At 38.3% G+C, this 21,447-nt stretch overlaps 1 protein-coding gene across 1 annotated transcript in view; it reads left to right on the forward strand.

The window, feature by feature from the left end:
- The window catches only part of HDAC9 (histone deacetylase 9), a 528,728-nt gene that overhangs the window by 350,777 nt on the left and 156,504 nt on the right, over positions 1-21,447 (forward strand). Inside the window, exons 21-22 of the mRNA XM_062178443.1 lie at positions 4,617-4,736; positions 5,051-5,148. Of these exons, the coding sequence (XP_062034427.1) occupies positions 4,617-4,736; positions 5,051-5,148 (218 nt within the window). The remainder of the gene's footprint in view (positions 1-4,616; positions 4,737-5,050; positions 5,149-21,447) is intronic.

Here is a 21,447-nt window from a genome sequence, read left to right on the forward strand (position 1 = left end):
GTTTTAATTCACCTCCTCTCTGGGGCCATTGCCCCATTCAGAGGCACAGTAGTTGGTGTAGGGAGCTCATTCATTCACAATCGGATTGGTGTGGAGAGGGAGCAGGTGTGTTTGCTTTTCTTTCTTTTTTTTTTTTTTAAAGATTTGTTTTATTTATTTGAAAGACAGAGTTACAGAGAGAGGTAGAGACAGATAGAGACAGGTCTTCTATCCACTGGTTCACTCCCCAGATGGCCGCAACGGCTGGAGCTGCGCTGATCTGAAGCCAGGAGCCAGGAGCTTCTTCCAGGTCTCCCACATGGGTGCAGGGGCCCAAGGACTTGGGCCATCTTCTACTGCTTTCCCAGGCCATAGCAGAGAGCTGGATCGGAAAAGGAGCAGCTAGGACTCGAACTGGCGCCCATATGGGATGCCGGTGCTTCAGGTCAGGGCTTTAACCCACTGCACCACAGCACTGGCCCCAGCCTTTGCTTTTCAATTTGCAACATACCAGCCATTGTGCTCAGGGCAGGAAACTGTTCGTGAAGTAAGATTTGCCTGCGTGACAAGTAGCTTTTAGGTACTGTGACTTTTATGAAACAGTAGTACTTAAAAGTTATTTGTTTATGTATTTTTATCTTAAAGGCAGAAAGAGACAAACAGAGAGATCTTTCACATAGCAAGGGTGGGAACGTCCACCCCATGAGGCCTGTCAGGCCTGCAAAATCACTGGATCTGGCCCTTCCAAGGTGATTGCCGGTGGCACTTGAAATTACATACATCTATAGCAGGCCAGTTTGTAAGTGGGTAATTTTGTATGGCCTATGAATGACTTTATAAATATCCAAGTGACACTGGGCAGTAAAAAGGTTCCCCACCCCTGACAGGTTCACTCCAGAAATACCCACAGCAGATATGGTGAGATGAGGCCAAAGGCAAACCTTTGGTAATTCCACTCAGGTCTCTCATGTGGGTGGCAGGGACCCAAGTACGTAAGCTGCCTCTCAGGGTGTGCGTTAGCAGGAAGATGAAATCAGAAATGGAGCCAGAACTCAAAACCAGGCACTCTGATAGGGCATCCCAAGCAGCGTCAGACACTCATTAAATCATGCCTTTAGGTCTTTGTGTATGTGTGTGTGTGTGTGTGTGAACAAAAAGTGACTTCAAATGTGCTGATGTTTTGTGAATTCCGTTGTGTCCCAAGTCCATTTAGATCTTGGTGACAACAAGTCCCTGCACTAAGGAATTATGTCATGATGTCATCTGGTAGGATATATGAATACATGACTTATCTAAGAGGATTTTGACATAATAATGAGAACAAATTTGTTCTATGTCTTTTTAATCAGTTAAATATTGAAATGATTTTTATCAGCATCTCTAAGCACATCGTAGATGTCATATCTATTTGGGACTGTTAATGATCTAGTTGAATTCATTTCTATAGGATCTCATAATCACTAATAATTTTCTTATCTTAGTCTAGCATGTGTTTAATGCTTGGAGGAAACAAAACTAATAGATCATACATGAACCTTCAGTAGTTTAAATATATTGCAGCAAGTGAAACAGAAATAACAAGCAAATATATTCTGAAGGTTATACTTAAGGTACTGCCTCAAACTAAATACATACATTGATTGAAGCTGAATCTCTAAATACTTGATGAATGGGAATAAATACAGAATCAAGGATTCCCCAAACATTAGAATGGATTTGTGTAGTTTAGTGAATAGTGTCTGTTAAAGACTTCACTATGCGTAGACAAGACTCTATTTCTTATTCAGAAATTTATGAACAAATAAAGACCCAACACATTTCTCAAGAACAAATAAATGACTTTATATGTACGACAAATTATCATCTTTCATTTGACCTTCTTAAGTAAATATTTATAATACCTCCAGAGAAAAATGTAATCAAGGCAGTATTTTTCTACTTTTCAAACTGTACTGCATTTATGCCTAGAGCGAAATTTTTCTTACACCCCTGACTAAAATTGTTATTGCATGGGGGAAATGCAAACATCCCTTCACTGTTGTTCTTCATAGTATTTTGTGTGTCTACTCTATGGATACCCTGTAGAGAACACAAAAGACATTTTAGCTTAAATTATTTCATTTTAGTTCACATAAAGGAAAATAGTTTTGCTATGTCCTCCCTCCTTTCCTTTGGATACTCAAAAATCCAGAAATTTATATTTTCAGTAAGATTTCCTTTCTTATGTGTGTGTCATTAACTGGAACAGATTTCTGAGATGGTGTACATCTGCCCAAACATTGTAATTCTTTGGTTAATTTTGGGTGTGTGTATTATACAAAAGGGGGATAGAGTTACTGCATGTCTACACTGTGCATGGCATGCGCTAGGGCAGATTCCAGAACTCATTGAGAGGAGTCTTGGGTGGTGTCCACTGAGGGAGTTTGGGATTGGAGGTTGGAGTGAAGTCAAGTTATGTAAACCTCAGTAAGGGCCAATAATGACCAAAAAACTAAACTCACAGGTTTGCAAAAAGGATCAAAGAGTTAATGAATGTAAGTTGAAGTTAATAGAATAAGGATTAAGAGTTTAGCCCTTAGAGAAAGAAATGGACTCAAGATCTTGCATCTTACTCCCTTGGATAATCTTAGTAAATGACTGATCATCTCTGAGCCTTGATTTATTTATTTTTTAAATTAGGGATAGCAGCACATACTCCATACAAGGCTATCTCAAAAATCTGATGGAAAAAAAATGAAATTAAAAGATTATTTTGATGTAAAAATGTTGAAATGCATACAGTTTTTCAGAATACACATTTTCCACAAACTTTTTGAAGGCACTCCATAGTTACTGAGTGATTCATGCAAGACATTTAATGTAGTAACTTAAAAATTACAGGAGTCATTATGGAAAATAATAGAATTGTTATTGATATAGAATAAAGGATAATGTAAGTATATAGTTATGTGTTACCACAAGCTTTTTGTGTATTTTTTTAATTTTAAAATTTTTATTTTTTATTAGCCAGGTAGACAGAGAGAGATAGAGACAGAGGTGAGCACAGAATCATATCTTCCATCCATTGTCTCCGTCCCAAATGCCAACAGCATGCAGGGCTGGGGCAGGCTGAAGCCAGGAGCCTGGAACTCCAGCTGGGCCTCCCATGAGGGTTAAGAGATGCAAGAACATGAGCCGTTAGCTGCTGCCTCTCAGGGTGCTCATTAGTAGGGAACTGGAATTGGAAGCAGAGCAGGTCTCGAATCCAGGCACTCTGATATGGGATGCAGGCATCCCAAGCAGCACCTTAACTGCTACCAAATGCTAACCCTTAAACCTTTTTGTAACAGGACCAGAAACTATTCACTGTATAAGTTAAAGATGTATCAAAACAGTCTACTGGATATGAATATATAGATCATTAACTTTTAAGAGTAGTTCATTTTATTTTTGTGCAGTAAATATTAGGGAGCTTACTCATTGAGATCTTTAATACCGGATATCTTTCAATGAACACTTTTCTAAAAAGCACTATTATCTTTCTTTTTTCCGTGTCTTAGGTCAATTCAAGCATATTTCTGGATTATAAAACAACAAAAACCTGTTCAGCCTTAAATCATTATCATATAAAAATGTCCTGAGACTTTCTTATCATTTAAATGTTTAATTGTTTAATGGAATAGACTATTTTTTTTGTGTGTGTGTGAGTGGAAGGAGGAGTGGTAAAGGAAAATACAAAAATAACAATAAGGATTCTGGGGAGCAAGCCATGATGCAAATTAAAATTAGGCAGCGTGGACAAAACTGTATAATGCCTCATGCCATATTTTTGCTTTGGCCTCAATAACTGAAGAGTTAATGAGGTCCTGCTCTGGTGTCTTCTACTCCTGCTGTCACGATTTTACCAAAATGAAGGATGAAGTCCTCTTGGCATCTGGCATCTCTTTTGAAGTGATCCCTAACTGCTGAGGGATTGCTAACGATCTGAAAGCTTCAAGAAAGCCAATTTATTCAGCTGGTTCCAAAGCTTTTGACCTTCATGGTGGGACTTGGCACATCGATGCTCGCACACACATACACAACACACACACACACGTATGTTCACTGTTCTGTCATGAATTGCAAAAATGTCTGGAAGCTGTAGATCCTGCAAAACACTGGTTTGCAGTTTAAACATTAGTCTTTTCGCAGAGGCCAATGAGGCTAGTTAATTAAGCCTAAGGGGTTATGAACTGTTGGCAGTTAATAAGTCATAAAATTCCTCCATAAAGCAGGATGCGAGATTCCATCACTGAAGCGAGGAGTACAAAGAGCCGGTGAATAAATATCTAATTGTACCGAAGCACTGGGCTTTCTCAACAACTGCTCATCTGGAGTCTCCAGGGCATGCTCGCTGTGGTTTCCTGATTTTTAGAAGCCAGTTTAAAAAATGAGTGCATTAAAGGGTAATTTGCCTGAAAGTTCAGGAAGTATAGGGGTGGGGGTGGGAGGGGTGGTGTGCGAAGCAGGCTGCATGGGAGAAAGAAAAAGAGGAACACAGTTGCGAAGACAAGAAAGGAGGAGGAGGGAGGGTGGGGTGGAGAGACAAGGACCTGGAGATCAGGAAAGTTGTCTCCACGCAGAGTCAGACTTTGTCATCTGTTTCCTTTTCCCCGTAGGACGTGCACCATGGAAACGGGACTCAGCAGGCCTTTTATGCTGACCCCAGCATCCTGTACATCTCACTCCATCGCTATGATGAAGGCAACTTCTTCCCTGGCAGTGGAGCCCCAAATGAGGTTCGGTTTATTTCTTCAGAGCCCCACTTTTATTTGTATCTCTCAGGTAATTGCATCGCATGATTACCCCTAATTTTCTTGTCCTTTGCTGGTGTTTTAAATTACACGAGATTACCGGATCGTCCCCCAGGACCGGGAACCAGCACAGAGCAAGTGGCTGACCCAGAGCACTGGTTGTCAGGCCAGGCTGAGCTGATCTGACACGTTGTTTGATGTTTATTTCAAGAGCTCCCATGTGTTTGTTTTCCTCTCTCTGAGCCTTCTTCCCTCTGCCCTTCTCTCCACCCACTGTGGGGATGTCTCTCTCTTCCCAGGTTGGAACTGGCCTTGGAGAAGGATTCACAATAAACATTGCCTGGACAGGTGGCCTTGATCCCCCCATGGGAGACATCGAGTACCTCGAAGCATTCAGGTTAGTACCGCTTTCTCTCTGTGTGGGGCAGATTAGAAAATCAACATCCAGCAAAACATCACCACATGGGCAAGATCAATGTATGTTTTTCTAGCTAAGGTAAAATGTTGCTGCAAAGTCCCATAGGAAAATGGGTAAGGAAAAAAAAAAAAGAAATGAAAAAAATGTCTAGACCTGGTTGTAGTCACACAGGTATATTGGCCTGGCCAAAGCCAGGAGCCAGAAATTCAGCTGGGGCCTCCCATGTGAATGATAGAGATCCAAGCACTTGGGCTGTCTTCTGCTGCTTTCCCCAGGCGCATTAGCAGGAAGCTGGATCAGAAGTGGGGCAGCCATGACTTGACCTGGTGATCTCATATGGGATGCTAGCAGCAGCTTAACCTGCTGTGCCACAACACTGGCCCCCAAAATCCCTTTGTAGCATGGTACCATTGACTGTTTGCATTCTGAGAAGCCTGCTCAGTCTGTGAACATTGTCATAGGCTGTCTGATTTGACAGTAAATAATTTTGCATATTTTAACTCTCACATCAAATATCAGCTAATTAATGGGTTGTTTTCACTCTGCATTCTGCTATGATTTTTTTTCTAAGGAAGAAATTTAGCAATTAATTTAGGGGTGGTATTTGGTGTGGTGGATTAGTCACCCCTTGGGCTGTCTGCATTTCCCGTCATAGCTATTGATCTGGCTTCCCACTGATGTACACCCTGGGAGGTAGCAGGTGGTGGCTCAAGAACAGGGATTCCAGCAGCCACATGGGGCCCCTGGGTTGAGTTCCAGACTCCTAGCTTCAGCTTGGCCCAGCCCTGGCTGCTGTGAGCATTTGCAGAGTGAACCAGTGAATGGAAGATCCCTCTCTCTCTAGCCCTTTCAAATAAAATTAAAATAAATAAATGAATTTCTAAATAAAAACTAAATTAAAAGCTTTCTTTTTTGGAGTTGGAGTTTTATTTATTTTTAAAAAATTTTTATTTATTTTATTTGAAATGCAGAGTTATTGAGAGAGAGAAAGAGAGAAAGTCAGTCTTCCATCTTTTGGTTCACTCCCCAAATGGCCAAAACAGACAGAGCTGGGCCAGGCTGTACTTTTGAAGCTTACCATTTATAAATTTTCAAGAGTGAAATCCTATTCAAAATGTAATTAAAGCATAGGAAAATGAGGGGGAAATTTTTCAATGTCTGAAATTTTGGTGAATTTCTGCTCTCATGTATATCATACATATTTCATTTTCTCTTTGGAAGATCATGTCTCATTAGAAAATAGGTCCAGGAAAAACAACAGAAAAATAGTTATTTAAAAAGTACATTTTAAATCAATATATTTGACTTAGTAGTTAAGAGATAAAGAAAAATTCTTCCCACATTCCATATGTCTGTTTCTAGAAAAAGTTAGATACTTACAGTATTTATAGAAAGTAACTGAAATAAGTTATTTATTGTAAAGTCAGGTCGTTGATAAAGATATTTTACTTTGATTAGCAGTAATATCTTAATTGTCTTAAGAAACTATAGGAATTTCAAAGTTTCAAATTTTCTTTGTCTATATTTGCAACTTTATAAACATTGTCAACATTTTAAAAGAATCTAATGAGGTAATAGACTACCATATTTTATCACATTGAATTTATTTGTCTGCGGCCAACATTAACCTGATACAAATTAAGTTCTCAATATTACTATTGCATATTGTCATATCCGTTGACCTGTCATGCACAATTTATAGATATTTAAATATTGTAATATTATTTGTGATAGTATAGCTTTGCATAAAAATCAATCACAGTCTTGAAGGACAATTTGTCCTTTTGTGCCTGTTTGTTCTAACATCATGATATGAATAGTAGATTAGTTTTTTTTTTTAAAGAACCCCTTTGAAGACAATCATTTCCATTAAACAATGTGAAAACAGGTTTTAAGAGCATGTTATTGTTTTGTAATTAAAGTAGTAAGTGAGTCAAGTGCTCCTGAAAGTGGCTGACTGTCTTGAATGACACCTTTCCTGCCTGGATTGTGAATTCTGTATTAGCAAGCTTTTCTAAACTTCCCAGACTAGGCATTCTTACATTTGAATTTAAGCAGAAGAGTGCCATTATTTAGTTAGGCTGCAGCAATTTAAATTTGAGGCTTTTAATAGTCTTAGTTATTTAAGAACCAAATTCAAATGATAATATTCCTGTTAATTTTGTGCTGTACCATTGCTGCTACTCAACATTTGTTCCTAGAAATACTTTTTATTACGGATGAGTCAAGAATATGAATCCTTCCATCAAAACTCATTCATGGAAGACATATTATATGCCAGGCACTATGGTAAGGACTTAGAATTCAGCGCTCTGCTGGTTCTCAGGGATCTCCCTAGAAGTAATGCCCACTGCATTACAAAACAGAGCTGCAGAGACAGAGAGTACTGCTGAGTCGCAGTTTTCACAATGAAAGTATGAGGGTGGGAGGATTCATAGCAGACAGAATAGACTGAAAGCAGAAAAGTATGGAACGGTATTTCTTGGTTCAGAGGCATGGGGTGGGATTGGTGGAAGGAAAATGGATAAAGCCTCAAGCCTTTTGCAGACAAAGAGTTGTCCATCTTTATCTACCTATCTATCATCTATCCATCTTTCTATCTATGTATCTATTTACATATGTATCAATCATCCATCTATCTCTGTCATCTATCCCTATCTATCTATCTACATCATTATCATTTATCTATCATCTCTGTTGCCCATCTAATTTCTCTCTCTCTGACTCATGTGGAAGGAAAATGGATAGGGCTTCAAGCCTTTTGCAGGCAAAGAATTGTCCTTCTTTATCTGCCTGGTATATCTATCTATCTATCTATCTATCTACCTACCTACCTATCTACCTTTCTATCTCTCCTCATCATCTACCATCTATTATCCATCTATATCTGTCACCTATGTTTGGAAGGAAAATTGATCAAACTTAAAGCCTTTTGTAGGTAAGGAATTGTCCATCTGTATCTTTGCATCTATCTATCTATCTATCTTTCTAACCTCTCTCTTTCTCTCTGTGTCTCCCTCTCTCATTGGGCTTTAGTTGGTAGACTCCCAAATAATTTTGCTGTGGTTTTATTTTCATAAGCTTTTGAAGGTCTTTCTGGCATGTGTGGGGGGTTTCTGGACTGTGATAAGTGTTTGTGGAGGGAAAGCCCCTCTCTCAAAGGAGCTACAATTATAGTGGGATTTAAGATGCCTGCCTCTTTTGCCAGCCAGAATATATCTTATGAACTGCTCTTGTGGTTTCTATTATGTGCTTTCTCTATGGCAGGAAGGAGAAGTGTAGGCAAACCAAACATTTTTATGTTTGCTACAAGCTTTAAAGTTAACTTAAAAAGCGTAATAGACTATCTCAATTATTTCAAATGACTAGTTATTTCTTTTAAGCAGTTGTCACTCATCCTTGAACTTCCTGAAGAGTATACTTAGGATTTCTCATGAGTTTTGAAAATAATCAATAATATCAATATTTTTATGTTCAGCTAAGTCATGTTTCCAAGGTTGTCATTTTATAAGATAATTATGACAAATTTTATTGAATGTTTAGGTGCCAGGGCCGAGATTAGAAACTTTATAGACATTACTGCCAATTCTTAAGTATTTTGTGTAAGTCACAGAACTACTAATAGGAAGGGCCAACATGTGAACCCAGTTTGTGATTCTAAAAATCTATACTCTTTCTGTCATCCAAATTACTACTTTCATCTACTGCTTATGACCTAAAATACTCAGTCGTGATAAAGCACAGTGAACCTGTAGCAATACATAAGACTTCATGCCCTCGTTGCCTCTTGACTCAACTTACAAGTGTCTAGTACACAACATGGCTCACAGCTGCTCAATAATATTGGCTGAATGAGCAGTAAACAAAAGAATGAGTCCAAGAAGGGACAGGCCATGATGCTGACTATGATGGAATTGAAAAGCTTTGGTATTCAGTGAACCTACCAATGATCCTGTACCTCAACGAGTGTGTTTTATGAAGAACTCTGAACATCCATTCATTTGGTTATAAGAAGGGTGGATACCTTCTTTTAATTCAACAAGCATTTTTCAGAACGCCTGCTAAGCATTCTCTTTTCTAGACATTCCAGGGGGTTGTTCAATGTTTCTCTGTTTTCCGTAATCCCTCAGTGAGCAATGAGAACACTATTTTTTTTTCTAAAGACTAATTCTTTAAGAGTCCTGGAAATCTTAAAGTGATTATTTATTAATTTAAGACCATTGAAGTGGCTTGTTTACAGTGGGCAGGAGACAATATGTATCTCGTGCTTTTAATTAAATCTATGAGGAAAACAGCTGCAAGTGTTTAAAAAAATAAGAAGCAATTTCTAGTGTAGAAGTAAGATATTAGAAGTCCATGAAATTATGTCTATTTCATTGAATGAACAAATGAATAAATGACTGAACAAATGACAACCTCTGTGTAGTCTTAAAATTTCCAGAGAAGTACAGGCAGCTTTCTGTCTCAGAGGATTCTCCCTCTGCGGATCAAAAATAATTTAACAAAAAAGTTATGTCCATGCTAATCATGTACAGACGTTTTTCTTGTAATTGTTCTTAAACAATTATTCATACAGAGTTCACATTGCATTAGGTATTATAACTGACCTAGAGATGTCTTAAAGCATACAGGATGATATGCATGTGTTATATACAGATACTACACTGTTGTGTAGAGTACCTGTGACCCTCAATATCCACTGAACTCAATCCCCCCACAGACACCCAGGGACAACTTTACAGGCTCCTTAAATTAAAAAGGTTTAGATAAAATAATAGAAAACCATTTGCCATGCCATGACTTCTAGCTAAGGACATGTCTGGAGTTGTTAATTTACATGGGTCCTTCAGATTGCAAGCAAGATCTGATTTAAAAACTCTCCAAATTAGTGTGTGATATATAGTCTGCAGCGATCTTACTTGATTTTTTTATGAAAGATGATTTCCAGAGGGATTGGATCCTTAAATAGCAGCTCTTCAGGAAAGTTCATCTCTGGGGAAAGCTCTGAGCCAGAATGATGGCTTCAGTCAGGTTCTCAACGTGCCAACTGGAAATGGGTTTGGAAAGGGTTGTCTAACATAGGAAATATTCCATCAAAATTTTTGTTGTTGTTATGATAAACTACCTACTTTTTCTTCCCCTGACTTATGAAATCTCTCTCCTTATTCAAAATATTATGTGCTAGTAATTGTAGGCTTTGCTCAACTGGTTTGACCATATAATCAAATAGAATTTGAGAAGCTTAGTCTTTTTGCTACAGTTAAAGTGATTGAACCACTTGAACACACACAAATGCCTTCATCTCTTTCTCCTGCTCTGTATTTGATTCATGCCTGTTTATTTTAATAACATAAATGATTTTAGAAACTGTCAATACAGAAAATGTGATTTGAACAAGACTAGATATCTTGTCTAATCTGAGCTCATCACTAAAACTGTTCATTCCCTTTCTGATCCAGACTCTTTGAAATAGGACTACAGCTTTCCATGATTTCACCTCTGCTTGTGGCAAAAATAAAACGGGTGTGTTTAACTTGAGAGCAGAATAGAACAGAGCCTTTTACTGCCATATTCATTGAGCAGGTCTCTGTGAACAACGAAGCAGTCATTGTCAACCTAGAGTTCCCTTAGCATGGGTTGCGTTTTCCATGGAATGATGGTTGATCACTTTGGCACGGTGCATACATAAACACAATATCTTATTTTCTCTCATGTTATTTTATCAAACAGTTAATTTTAGAAGAGTAACTTCTAACTATTCTACTATGTGCATAGACTGAAAAGAAGGTTGCTGCATTCTGACTAGGAGATAAAATGTGACTCCAAGTAAATATTTAAATTCCATCTTTTAGAGTAATGACAATTAAGTAAAAACTCATTTTATGCTTATTGTTCTTATTTTTATTATATTTTAATGTAATTTCAAGCTACCTGAGTGGAAAAAAGAACCATTGTAAAAATAGTAATATATTAATAAAAATACAGTAGTATAAGGCATTCATTGAGAATTTAAATCTTAACAAGTTCTTAAGTGCTCACATTTTCAAGTGAAGATTCCATGCCTTTGAGTCTCAGGAGGTTCCCTGATCTCACTCAACTAGTAATGCTGATCAGGGATTTGATGGCAGTAAGTGTGATCATGGAATAGTACTCCTTTGACCCCACTTATACTGTCAAGAGTAGGGGGTGACAAGACCACAATAGAGTAGAAATTCTTTACAAATGCAGTTGATCCTATGCAACATTTCTTTTGGACATCTAAACATTATTTTAAAGATTTTTATTACATTTATATCATATAATAGGTCCAAAACATCTTTCTTTTTTCTTTTATTCATCTTGACATAGAAAGACTCTATCAAATTAAAATCTTGGAACTCTCTATTTATTTTTTTAAAAGATCTATTTATTTATTTGAAAGAGAGAGAGAGAGAGAGGGAGAGAGAGGATCTTCCATCTGCTGGTTAACTCCTCAGAGTTTTGCACAGCTAGGGCTGTGCAAAGCTGAAGCCAAGAGCCAGGAGGTTTTTCCAGTACTCCCAAGTGGGTAGCAGGGGCCCATACACTTGAACCATCGTCTTTCAGTTTTCTCAGGGCCTTAGCAGGGAGCTAGATTGGAAGTGGAGCAGCCAGGACATGAACTAGTGCCCATATAGGATGTTGGCATTGCAGGCAGAGGCTTTATCTGCTATGCCACAATGCCAGTCCCCTGTTCTTTTTCCTTTTGATAGTCAGTTTATTTGCAGTGGGAAATATTATCTTGCATCTACCTTAAAATAAATATTTTCTTCTAATGTATGCATGCAGAGTTTTTAGAAGTAGGATAAAATTGAAGTGGAGGACCACCAAATTAAATTTTAATATGACATAGAGTGATAAATAAACATTTACATTCAATTTTGAAAAGCAAAATGAGCTGTTGTCATTGAAAAAATCATCCTCAATGCTGCGAAAAGATTTAGGGTCTTATTTTGTCTATGAGAGCTGTGGTTGATGCTTCCCAGTCTTGCAATGAATTCTCAATTGCTAGTGACAAGCAAATATATTCTTCTCATGATAGTATGCATTTTCCCAAGGATGCTGAAGACATTTTGGGAAAGAGGGTAGAATTTCTTGAAACAATTTGCCAATGTGAAATACTGTACATATCAAATTGGCCCTACTACCATCCTTCCCAGACCATTTATCATAGCTAGCAAATCAAGCCCACATTTTCTCTTTCTGAGAGACTTGGCTAATAAATAAGATGTGGGTTTCAAATCCAAACATGTCAATCAATCTTGGGAACAAAGCAGTAATGATTTTCATCTATTAATATTTTATTTCAATAAGAAACAATGCATATGAATTCACCATTGGTGTGAGCTACAAGTTCATTCATTGTTCAGATTGTATTCTGTATATTCAGCCAGTTGAGGTGTTTCAAGAAGGTTTTAACCAAACAGATCACAAGAAAAAGGTCCATGGGACTACATTTTGGAAGGCCGTTGGCCCTCTCTTTCCTTTAGTTTCAGGAATAAACCTAGTTTAAGAACATTTTTTCCCTCTCTCATCTGTACAACATATTGTACCAATTTTCATCAAAAAATTACAATTTCTCTAGGTGTGTGTCTCTAGATACCCTTAGAATTCCTGCTCTTTGACCCTGGGAGTAAACTGATCTTAAGCACACCTGTCTTCCTTGAGAAACTTGCAAAGTTGATTTTTGAGCTGAGCATCAAAGAGATATGATATTATTAGACAATATAGAGCTCAGGTAAAAAGTCCAGGAAGCGCCTTGAAGTGCTTGAAGTTTTAAAAGGTGAATGTGTCTTCGGTGAAGAACTATTTTGAATGCTGCAACTAATTGATTATTATTATCTCAGTCAGATAAACTTTAAAAATTGAAGACAATATTTTTGGCTCTGCCTTACAGAATACTAATTTCAAAAACTTCCAGGAATTTGTGCAACAATGGAAGAGTCTTCCAAGTCATAGGGACTAATTAAAAAGAGTGATAGTTTGACTTTTTTTTCCCTCACAGGTCTCTGTTAGAAAGAAGGTATTCTGTGCCTAGAAATGTTTTCAGTTTCAAGATTTAAATTGAGTTTAAAAACTCTTGGCTTGCATAAAATCCTCCCAATATATGTGTAATACTGTGAGATGTCAGGAAATAGAATTTTTCCCTGAAATTTATTGTGAAGCTTTTAGAACCAGAAGCAGCAGATCATTTGGCTTGCCTAGCAGCTCAGATCAATTCATGCACTTAAATCACCTCACCTAATAATGAAATTGTTATATAGTTAATTATGATTCATATGGTGAGAAAGAAAGATAACTATAATGAACTAATTATGGAGCTACATTTTTTTCAGATTTCTAGCTGATATTTTAAAATTCTGTTTCATTTACTAGTAAAATAAAGCTCTGGCTCAAATAAAAGTCCTTTATTTTCTACCTCGTTATACAGCACAATTGAACAGCTTCTTAGTAACCTAATTTGAATGTCGTTCAGTCCTAGAGTGGAGGTTTTCTTGAAACTCAATATTGCCCTCTCTTTCAGGATTTTATATGCAAAGATTATTAGAGCTAGATTTATTAGATGACAAAAAACATTGAAAAGCAGATCAGATGTTTGTTTAAATATGCTGTAAATACAAACTTCTTGTTCATTTTTTTTTTTTTGAGGGCTAGACAAATAGAATGGTTTACTAGTAGGAATTTACTTATTCCTACTATGAATAAGTAGATGGAGGAGTCATACTCATCCAACCCAAAGTCTGTTAACGTTTCACATTTGAAGCTCAGAGTTGAAGCTGGGAGTTGACACTGCTTTCTGCCGGTCAGGAGCAGTAGTTCAAGCCCTGCATGAAATCAAACATCTGGCTGATAGACTCCATTTTCCATATTTCATCCCAATGATTTGATGTCGTGTCGATGGAACTTCTAATTCGACATCTGTTCCCAGTTACGCAGACATTTAAACTCCTCTGGCACCCTTCTCAAAGGGTGATTGCTTGTCCTTGTATCTGTTACGAATATGCCCATCTTTCTTGTGGGCACCACAGTACTGGGTATTGGTTGTCTAAACAGCTTCTGTTCCAAAGAGCAGCACTGCTGTTATAAAGCCAGATGGAGAGCAGTGAGTTTGTGAGTTGTGTAACTTCGGGTGGGAAAGACTTAGCAAAATACCGTTCTTGCCATGATAGTTCATATTTCACAGTCTTAAAAGTGGGTGGGAGTGAGGGGAGGTAGATGATGGAGTCGAATTTCCAGTTCAGAATTTGAAATCTATCAACATTTCAGTATCAGAATATTCTGCTTCCCAATATACCTATGGGAATCAACATCAAGAAAATAAAATGTACATATTCTCCTCCCCATTACAGAAACATACGACTGCACTAGCAAATAAACTGCTGGTTCACCTAGGATGTATATTTTCAGTTGGTTCACAACTTCTGGAAATTAAAGCGATATTGACATTAATGAAGTTGGATTTCAAAACCCAATGAGCATGTTTTCTTTATCAGAATGGTTGCCAAAGGCAAAGAAATGAAGAGGAGTTTATTCCAAACCCAGATCAAAAATAGAATAGGGGCAGATTTATCATTTAAAAGTCTTATAGCCCAAAGACAGCTTGCTTTCTCTTTCTTTTTATCCATTTAGCTTCAGGAAAATTCTCTTAGGTATTAGAGTTACCTCCCTGGGCCTCTGATTTTGCCATGTGTACTAAGTTCTTGCCCTTGTACATGGTTCATTCCCTTTTGTGTTCCAAGAGTTCTCAAATGAAAACACCAGGCAGAAATTCTTCAGAGATCCCTTCCACCCTGATAAATATAACTACATTACTAGTAAGTGTCATAGCAGGTGGAAAAGGCAGGGACGGGAATAACAAACTGTGGTGTGTGTCATATTTCATTGACTTAGTTTAAATTAACCGATTAAGTTATAAATTATTCAGAGACTTGGAGTCAGCCAAAAGTTTAAGATAGTCCACCTATATTTTTCAGGATGTAACAATTAATCAAAATCAAATGACTCCCTATAAAATTCAACAGAAGGATATATAATTAATATGAAAGGTTAACTTGCCTATTAATTTGGCAGCAACAATATTTTTAAAAATTAACAAATTAATATTTCATCTTATCTTATGCTAATGATATTGATGAGGGATCTTCAGAAAGTTCACTGAAAATACACAGTGAAAAAATGAGATTTTTTTTACAAATGCAAATTTATCTTTTAGTTCCACTTTTCCATAAACTATAAGTTTTGGCACAATTCTCTAAATATGCTTTAGAAGAACTGAAAATGCAAAGATGTTTTCCTATTGTCAGGCTTGAGTATAAAAGTCTGTACCCAGCTTGAAAGGCATATGTGGCCCAATTTAAAATTTGGTAGTTTCATAATAACTCGGGAGAAGTGCATTGTTCATTGTAAAATACCCACATACTCTCCTTTGGAGTGGTTCCAGACTGTAACTGAACCCCGAGGTTGCCCCCTGGTGCTTTATGTATTGTTTAATTGTCTGCCTTTGGTGGATGTTCTTATTAAAAGTCTGTTATTTAGGATAAGACCCAAGTGTCATTTTAAGAACAACAGAAGCAGAGCTGTTCGGTCTCATAGTTCGTTTTCATAGGTGTGTTCATGAACACTGGATACAGCTAATGAGCCTGCTGAAAATTTTTCTTGTAATACTTCAAAAAGAGCAACCACAACAGCAAACAAAATCCTGGATTTTTATTTTCCTCCAATAAAACAAGACAAGCATAGCCAGCTATGAGTCCTGTAAACCTGTGCATGGGGCAGGTGGGAAGAGAATGGTCTCAGTGCGTTTGTCCACTCTGGTCTGTGTTTTGGTCGAAGGAGGAGTTGGTTTGGAGTCACCCACACTTTGGTACCCATGACTATTATGAAGTCCAAGGAAGCTAAGAGGCAGGACAGTGTACACAGGCCTGCAGGGCTGTTGATCAAGCCTATGTAGGCGTTAGTGTAAGTCAGAGTTAGGGAGCAAATTCTTAATGTCTTCCTTTTCCCCACGATCCAATTGCAAACTGACTATCTTAGCTTAGATCAGTCTTTAAAATAAATTCGGTCTGGGAAGTCTGCCATTCACTGATCTTGATGTTCTATGTCCTTTACCTCTCTGAATATTGTCTTTTCTGCAGTGACATCACCAACTCAATGATTTCTCAGAATCTGGAAAAAGAAACTGCCATGTTCTCTCACAGGTCTGCAGTACAAAGAGCATACAAGGGTTCCATCCTTATCCTCTCTCCAAACTGGTCTTGGGGACAGTGACCCAACCTTAGGCAAAAGAAAAGAAAAGAAAACAAAACAAAAAAACAAACAAACAAAAATTCACAGCCATCTTATCTTGATACAATTGCTGGGACTTAAAGGCTCTCATTAAATTGCGACTTTAGATATCATGTGGACATTTGAGGAAATATGATTATTGACAAAATGTACGCCTGTTATATACTATATCACTTCAAAAGGAGAAAGGCCATTAGGACGTAATTGCATCAGAAACAGTATACACATTTGGCTGGTTTATAAACTGTCACTTTCCGAAGTACTAAGACGTATAAAAGTTTCCAAAGGTTCCATTATGACCCTATTTCCAACAGTATTCTCTGACAAACTAAATAAATTACTGCATGTATTGGACCTTTGAGGCTTGGGGCAAAGAATGGAAAAATTATTTACAAAAGCTTGAAAATATTTAATCACTGAGGGGGGGGCAACGGTGTTTTAATTAGCAGGTCCTCGGGCTATTGGCTGACTGCAGGCTTTCTCAAACAACCACACAAATGCACTGAATAGCTGTTTGCCAGCCTTAGGGTCAGGCCTGAGATGAAACAGATAAGATAATTGGCTCTAATGAAATCCAGAAGGCCTTGGCTTTCTTGTTTGAGCTTGGATTTGAAAAGTGCGTGTGGAAGTGAGGCTTAATTCAAACCAGAACTGAGCTAGGCCCGTTTCTCAGTGACTTTGATATTGTTTGAAGTTCTAAAAGTGTTCGCCACACCACTAGCCTGCTGGGCTGGGCCTCCTGGTACCCTTAATTACTAACCTTTATTGCCGACTTTACTACACAGGAAAGGGGCCATTATATGTTCCATCAACATCAGCTCTTCTCAGATTGGAGGAAAGGGCAGGGTTAAAGGCCACTGTAGGAAGGCAGAAACTTCACTTTGAGGTAGTCAGATCATTTACCAGTGTTGAATTTCACCATTATGCACATACATTCCTTACAACACAGAAGCCCAATTTCCATTTTTTAAACAAGTGATTACTTTTCAAAACATTTTTGTTTGTGCCTGTTTTTTGCAGACAGAACATTTATTTTTAAGGACTGAAATGATTGCATATGATACACCAGAAAAAAAAAAACCACGGCACCTCCCAATTAATCATCGCACCAGCAGTCTGGTTGGGTTCTGTAATAAGGAGGATTATTATTAATGCCCCTTTGAAGTGGAAACAAGTGAGGAACCCTCCTGTGGAGTGAGAGCTGTCCTGACACCCTGAGGAATAAGGAGCCCTCAGGAGACCCTACACGATTAAATCTGAGCTTCTGGAGTCTCTCACAAAGAAGTTGCACAAAAGGATTCCCGATCCAGTTTGCAGCCAGGAGCACAAGTGAGGAGGAAGTCTCCCTCTGAGGGATTGGAGGTGCTGTCTTTGGGGATTCCATCCTTCTCCGTCTTGCTACTGCTCTGCTTTCGGTCCAGTTGCTAAAGATGGATTATGCATCTAAATGAATTAATAATTATTCAACCCTTCGCCCTCTCAGAGGAGATCTGGTCATGCTATGAAAGCCGAGGGACATGGAGTCTGGGCCCATTTCCTGCCTTATATATCACCTTTGAGTAGGAAAGTCATGAGTGATACCATCAGATTCGGCTCTTTATGAAAGAAAAAGTGAAGCATTTTTGCATTCTTTAAGTACACTTGACAGGGGTGTGCTCTACTTTCATGCATGAGCCTACTGCTCGTTCATCCAGCACTCGCTTTTCTGAGGATTCCTATGCACAGGCTACAGTGGGTGCTGGCTCTCTGCTAGACGGATACATAGCTGGGCTTAAGTAACCACATCCAGAACCCCAGGACATCAGTATAAAGACAAAAACTAAGACACAACCACCATTGGCTGACTTCTGCTAAGAGAATAAAAGAGGCCCTTGACAGATTTGTGCCCATGACAGATGAAGACATCAGCTCAGACCAGAAGAAAGAAGAGTCTTAGAATATTCATGATATAAGTACTTTCTTCATTAGGAAGAATTATGTTTGTTTCCTCCCAAAATTGTGTGTTGAGGCTCAAACCCACAGTGTGATGGCATTTGGAGAGGGGCCTTTGAGTGGTAATTAGAATGAATTGTGATCCTGGGACTGGACTATGCACGGATGGCATTAGTGCTCATATTAAGAACTGACATTAGAGAGCCTGTCTTCTCAAGCTGTCTGCATGCACGCATACTAAGGAAAGGTCATGTGAGCACATGGCAAGATAGTGACTTTTGGCTAGGCAGGGAGAGGGCCCTCACCAGAGCCTAACCATCTCGGCCTGCTGGCTTCAGCCTCCCAACCTCCAGGAGTGACAACATAAACTTCTATTGTTTATGCCACCAGTGGACAGTGTTGGTACTGCTGTCCGAGCCGAGTCAGACAGGAGCTACAAAGATATTTGAGAGATCAAACAAGCCATGAATGGCTCTAAATATGAGATACAAAAAAAAAAAAAAAGAAGAAGAAGAAGCATTCTACAAACAGTCTTATGCTAGACACTAACATAAAGGATGGTAACAAGAATTTTTTTCAATAAGCAAAATATCCTGTGGTGAAAAAAAATTTCTCTTAAAGATATATACAATATAAAAACATGTGAGACTGATGAGTCCAGTAGTTATTTTACACTATTCAATGTGCCATCTCCTCAAATTGTTTGAATATAGGATTTCCAGCTCCTCCAATACTTAGCAATAGCCTAGAAACTAGCATCCTACAGAATGCAATTTGAAAATTCCTGATAGGTAGTACACCTAGGGATCATTCTAGAAGTTCATCATTAACGTAGTAGATATGATAGTGCAAAAGTAGGTAGCACACGTCTTCCCATAAGCCTCTCACAGTCAATATAACAAAGAAATAAGTGCATTATATGGTATGCTATTATAATATTCTGAGCACTTGAGTGACCTACATTCTAGATTGTCTTTTCTTTTTGCCACTGCTTGCTACTGAGTGGTCCTCCAATAATGCACACTCATGATGCCAAAGAAAGAGAGAAGGAGAAATAGAATCAACAAGTGGGAAAAGGAGAAAGAGGTTCTGTTTCCTTTGATATCGCTGTTAAATCACCCAGTGGATTTTCTTAGGGTAGTGTTACTGCCATTCAAAATTATAGCAAATTGGTGATATGTTGCAGTCACTGTGTATATTTTGTTTCAGCTTAAATATGGGCACATATCCTCTAACCTTATTTTAGATCAGACATGACACATTAAAAACATGGATTTAAAAAAAAAATAAAACCCTCAAACAATTAGCAACTAATTGCAGTGTGAACATAAAATTGGTTTTATGAGTAAATCCATTTGTGGACTTAAAAATTTTTATAACTTCATTTTGCTGAGGGAAGTAGAGGGAGAATGATTCGCTGGTCTTCACATCAGTAAAAGCAGACTGTCTATTATGTGACTACTCTCCATGATGAGCAAGCACACCTTGGAATCACACAGTCATGGTTAAGGTTATTACTTTTGCTGGCTGAAAAAGAAATTGTCTTTGGGAGAGGATCCTATGAATGTCATGGCATGGCAATGCCATTTTCCTTCCAAAGATAACATTTCTCGCTGTTCTGAACTTTATGAAACTACAATTGGGGTTATCACATATTTATTCAAAAAGATACTATAACCATTACAGCAGTAAGTCAGCAAAGTCTTTAGTCATTTGCTAAAATGCTCTTTGGCCCTACTGCCTATGTAGCCACTCAACTCCTGTCTTTAAGGTGTCCATAGAGACTGAATTAGTGGCAAGTGAAAAATGAAAGTTGAAGTGAAAACACAAATAAGTAAGCAAGCAAACAGTATTATTCACATCAAAGCATTCAGAAGTTGAATAGCATCATGAAAAATGGGTCTCGATGCTATTTTATAAACTGAAACAGACAGAGAAAAGATTCTTCTTGAAGACAGAGCACGGCTGGCCTCTGCTATATGGACTCTGCTTCCACAGATCCATGCATGGGGTGTTTTGGGGAAGTCACGGTGCTCGAGGGACACAGATTCTTGCTCTTCTTGTTCTGAGAAGGCAGAGCTGTGATAGTTCTCTTAGAAACAGGACAGATTCCTCCCTGGAATCATACAGGATTGTTCCTTCTGTGGACCATTCATGGGTTTTTTTTCCTGGGCAAATATCTTCTCAAAGCTCAAAAGCCTTGCATCCACTCGAAACATCCTTATGAACTGGACAGAGTGCTTAGCAGGATGATATAGGAAACGAATGGCATGGTCCCAAACACTCTCACCATTAGTTCAGAATGGGAAGCTGAGTGCATTCCTGTCTCAGTTCACCAGGGCCACTACAACAGAAATATCAAAGCCAAACAGAAATTTACTTCTTGTAGCCTAGAGGCTTGGAAGGCCAAGGTCAAGTTGCTGAGAGAATGCTTTCTGGCTCATGGATGGAGCCATTTAGCTGAATCCTCCGTGCTCAGAGGGACAAGGAAGCACCCTGGGGTATCTTTTTTAAGGGAAATAATCCCACTGCAGAGTGCTCTGCCCTCATGACCTAAGGGCTTCCCTAAAGCCCCACCTCCTAATACCACCCCTTTGGGGTTAGTGTCTCAATAAATGTGTTTGGGGGACACAGTCGTTCAGACTATAGCAATCCCCAGGGCAAATATGAATGGATTTAAAAACTGAATGGGAACTAACGGGTTCTCGTAGAAGATGGAGCTCCCTTTGGCCAGCAGCCGTGTTGCCTCAACTCTCACTCGCTTTCCCCTGCAGCCTCTGGGCTTCAGTGTCTGCCCACTCCACTTTCTTTGGTACTTAGCTTACTATTCCATCTTAGTAATTATCATCCTTTATTTGCCTTCCCATGAAAGTACATTTTTAATTTTCAAAGAATATACACGAAACGTTAAAGACCTAAATTCACATGATGTCATTTTTCCAAAATGTTACTTGGTGCAGTGATTTATATGACATCATCCAATCAGCTTTCTAAAATTCCACTAACATCAAATGTCTGTAATTACTTCCTCTTCTAAAATAT

Source organism: Lepus europaeus, chromosome 20 (assembly GCF_033115175.1).
Source record: "Lepus europaeus isolate LE1 chromosome 20, mLepTim1.pri, whole genome shotgun sequence".
NCBI classification, from domain to species: domain Eukaryota; kingdom Metazoa; phylum Chordata; class Mammalia; order Lagomorpha; family Leporidae; genus Lepus; species Lepus europaeus.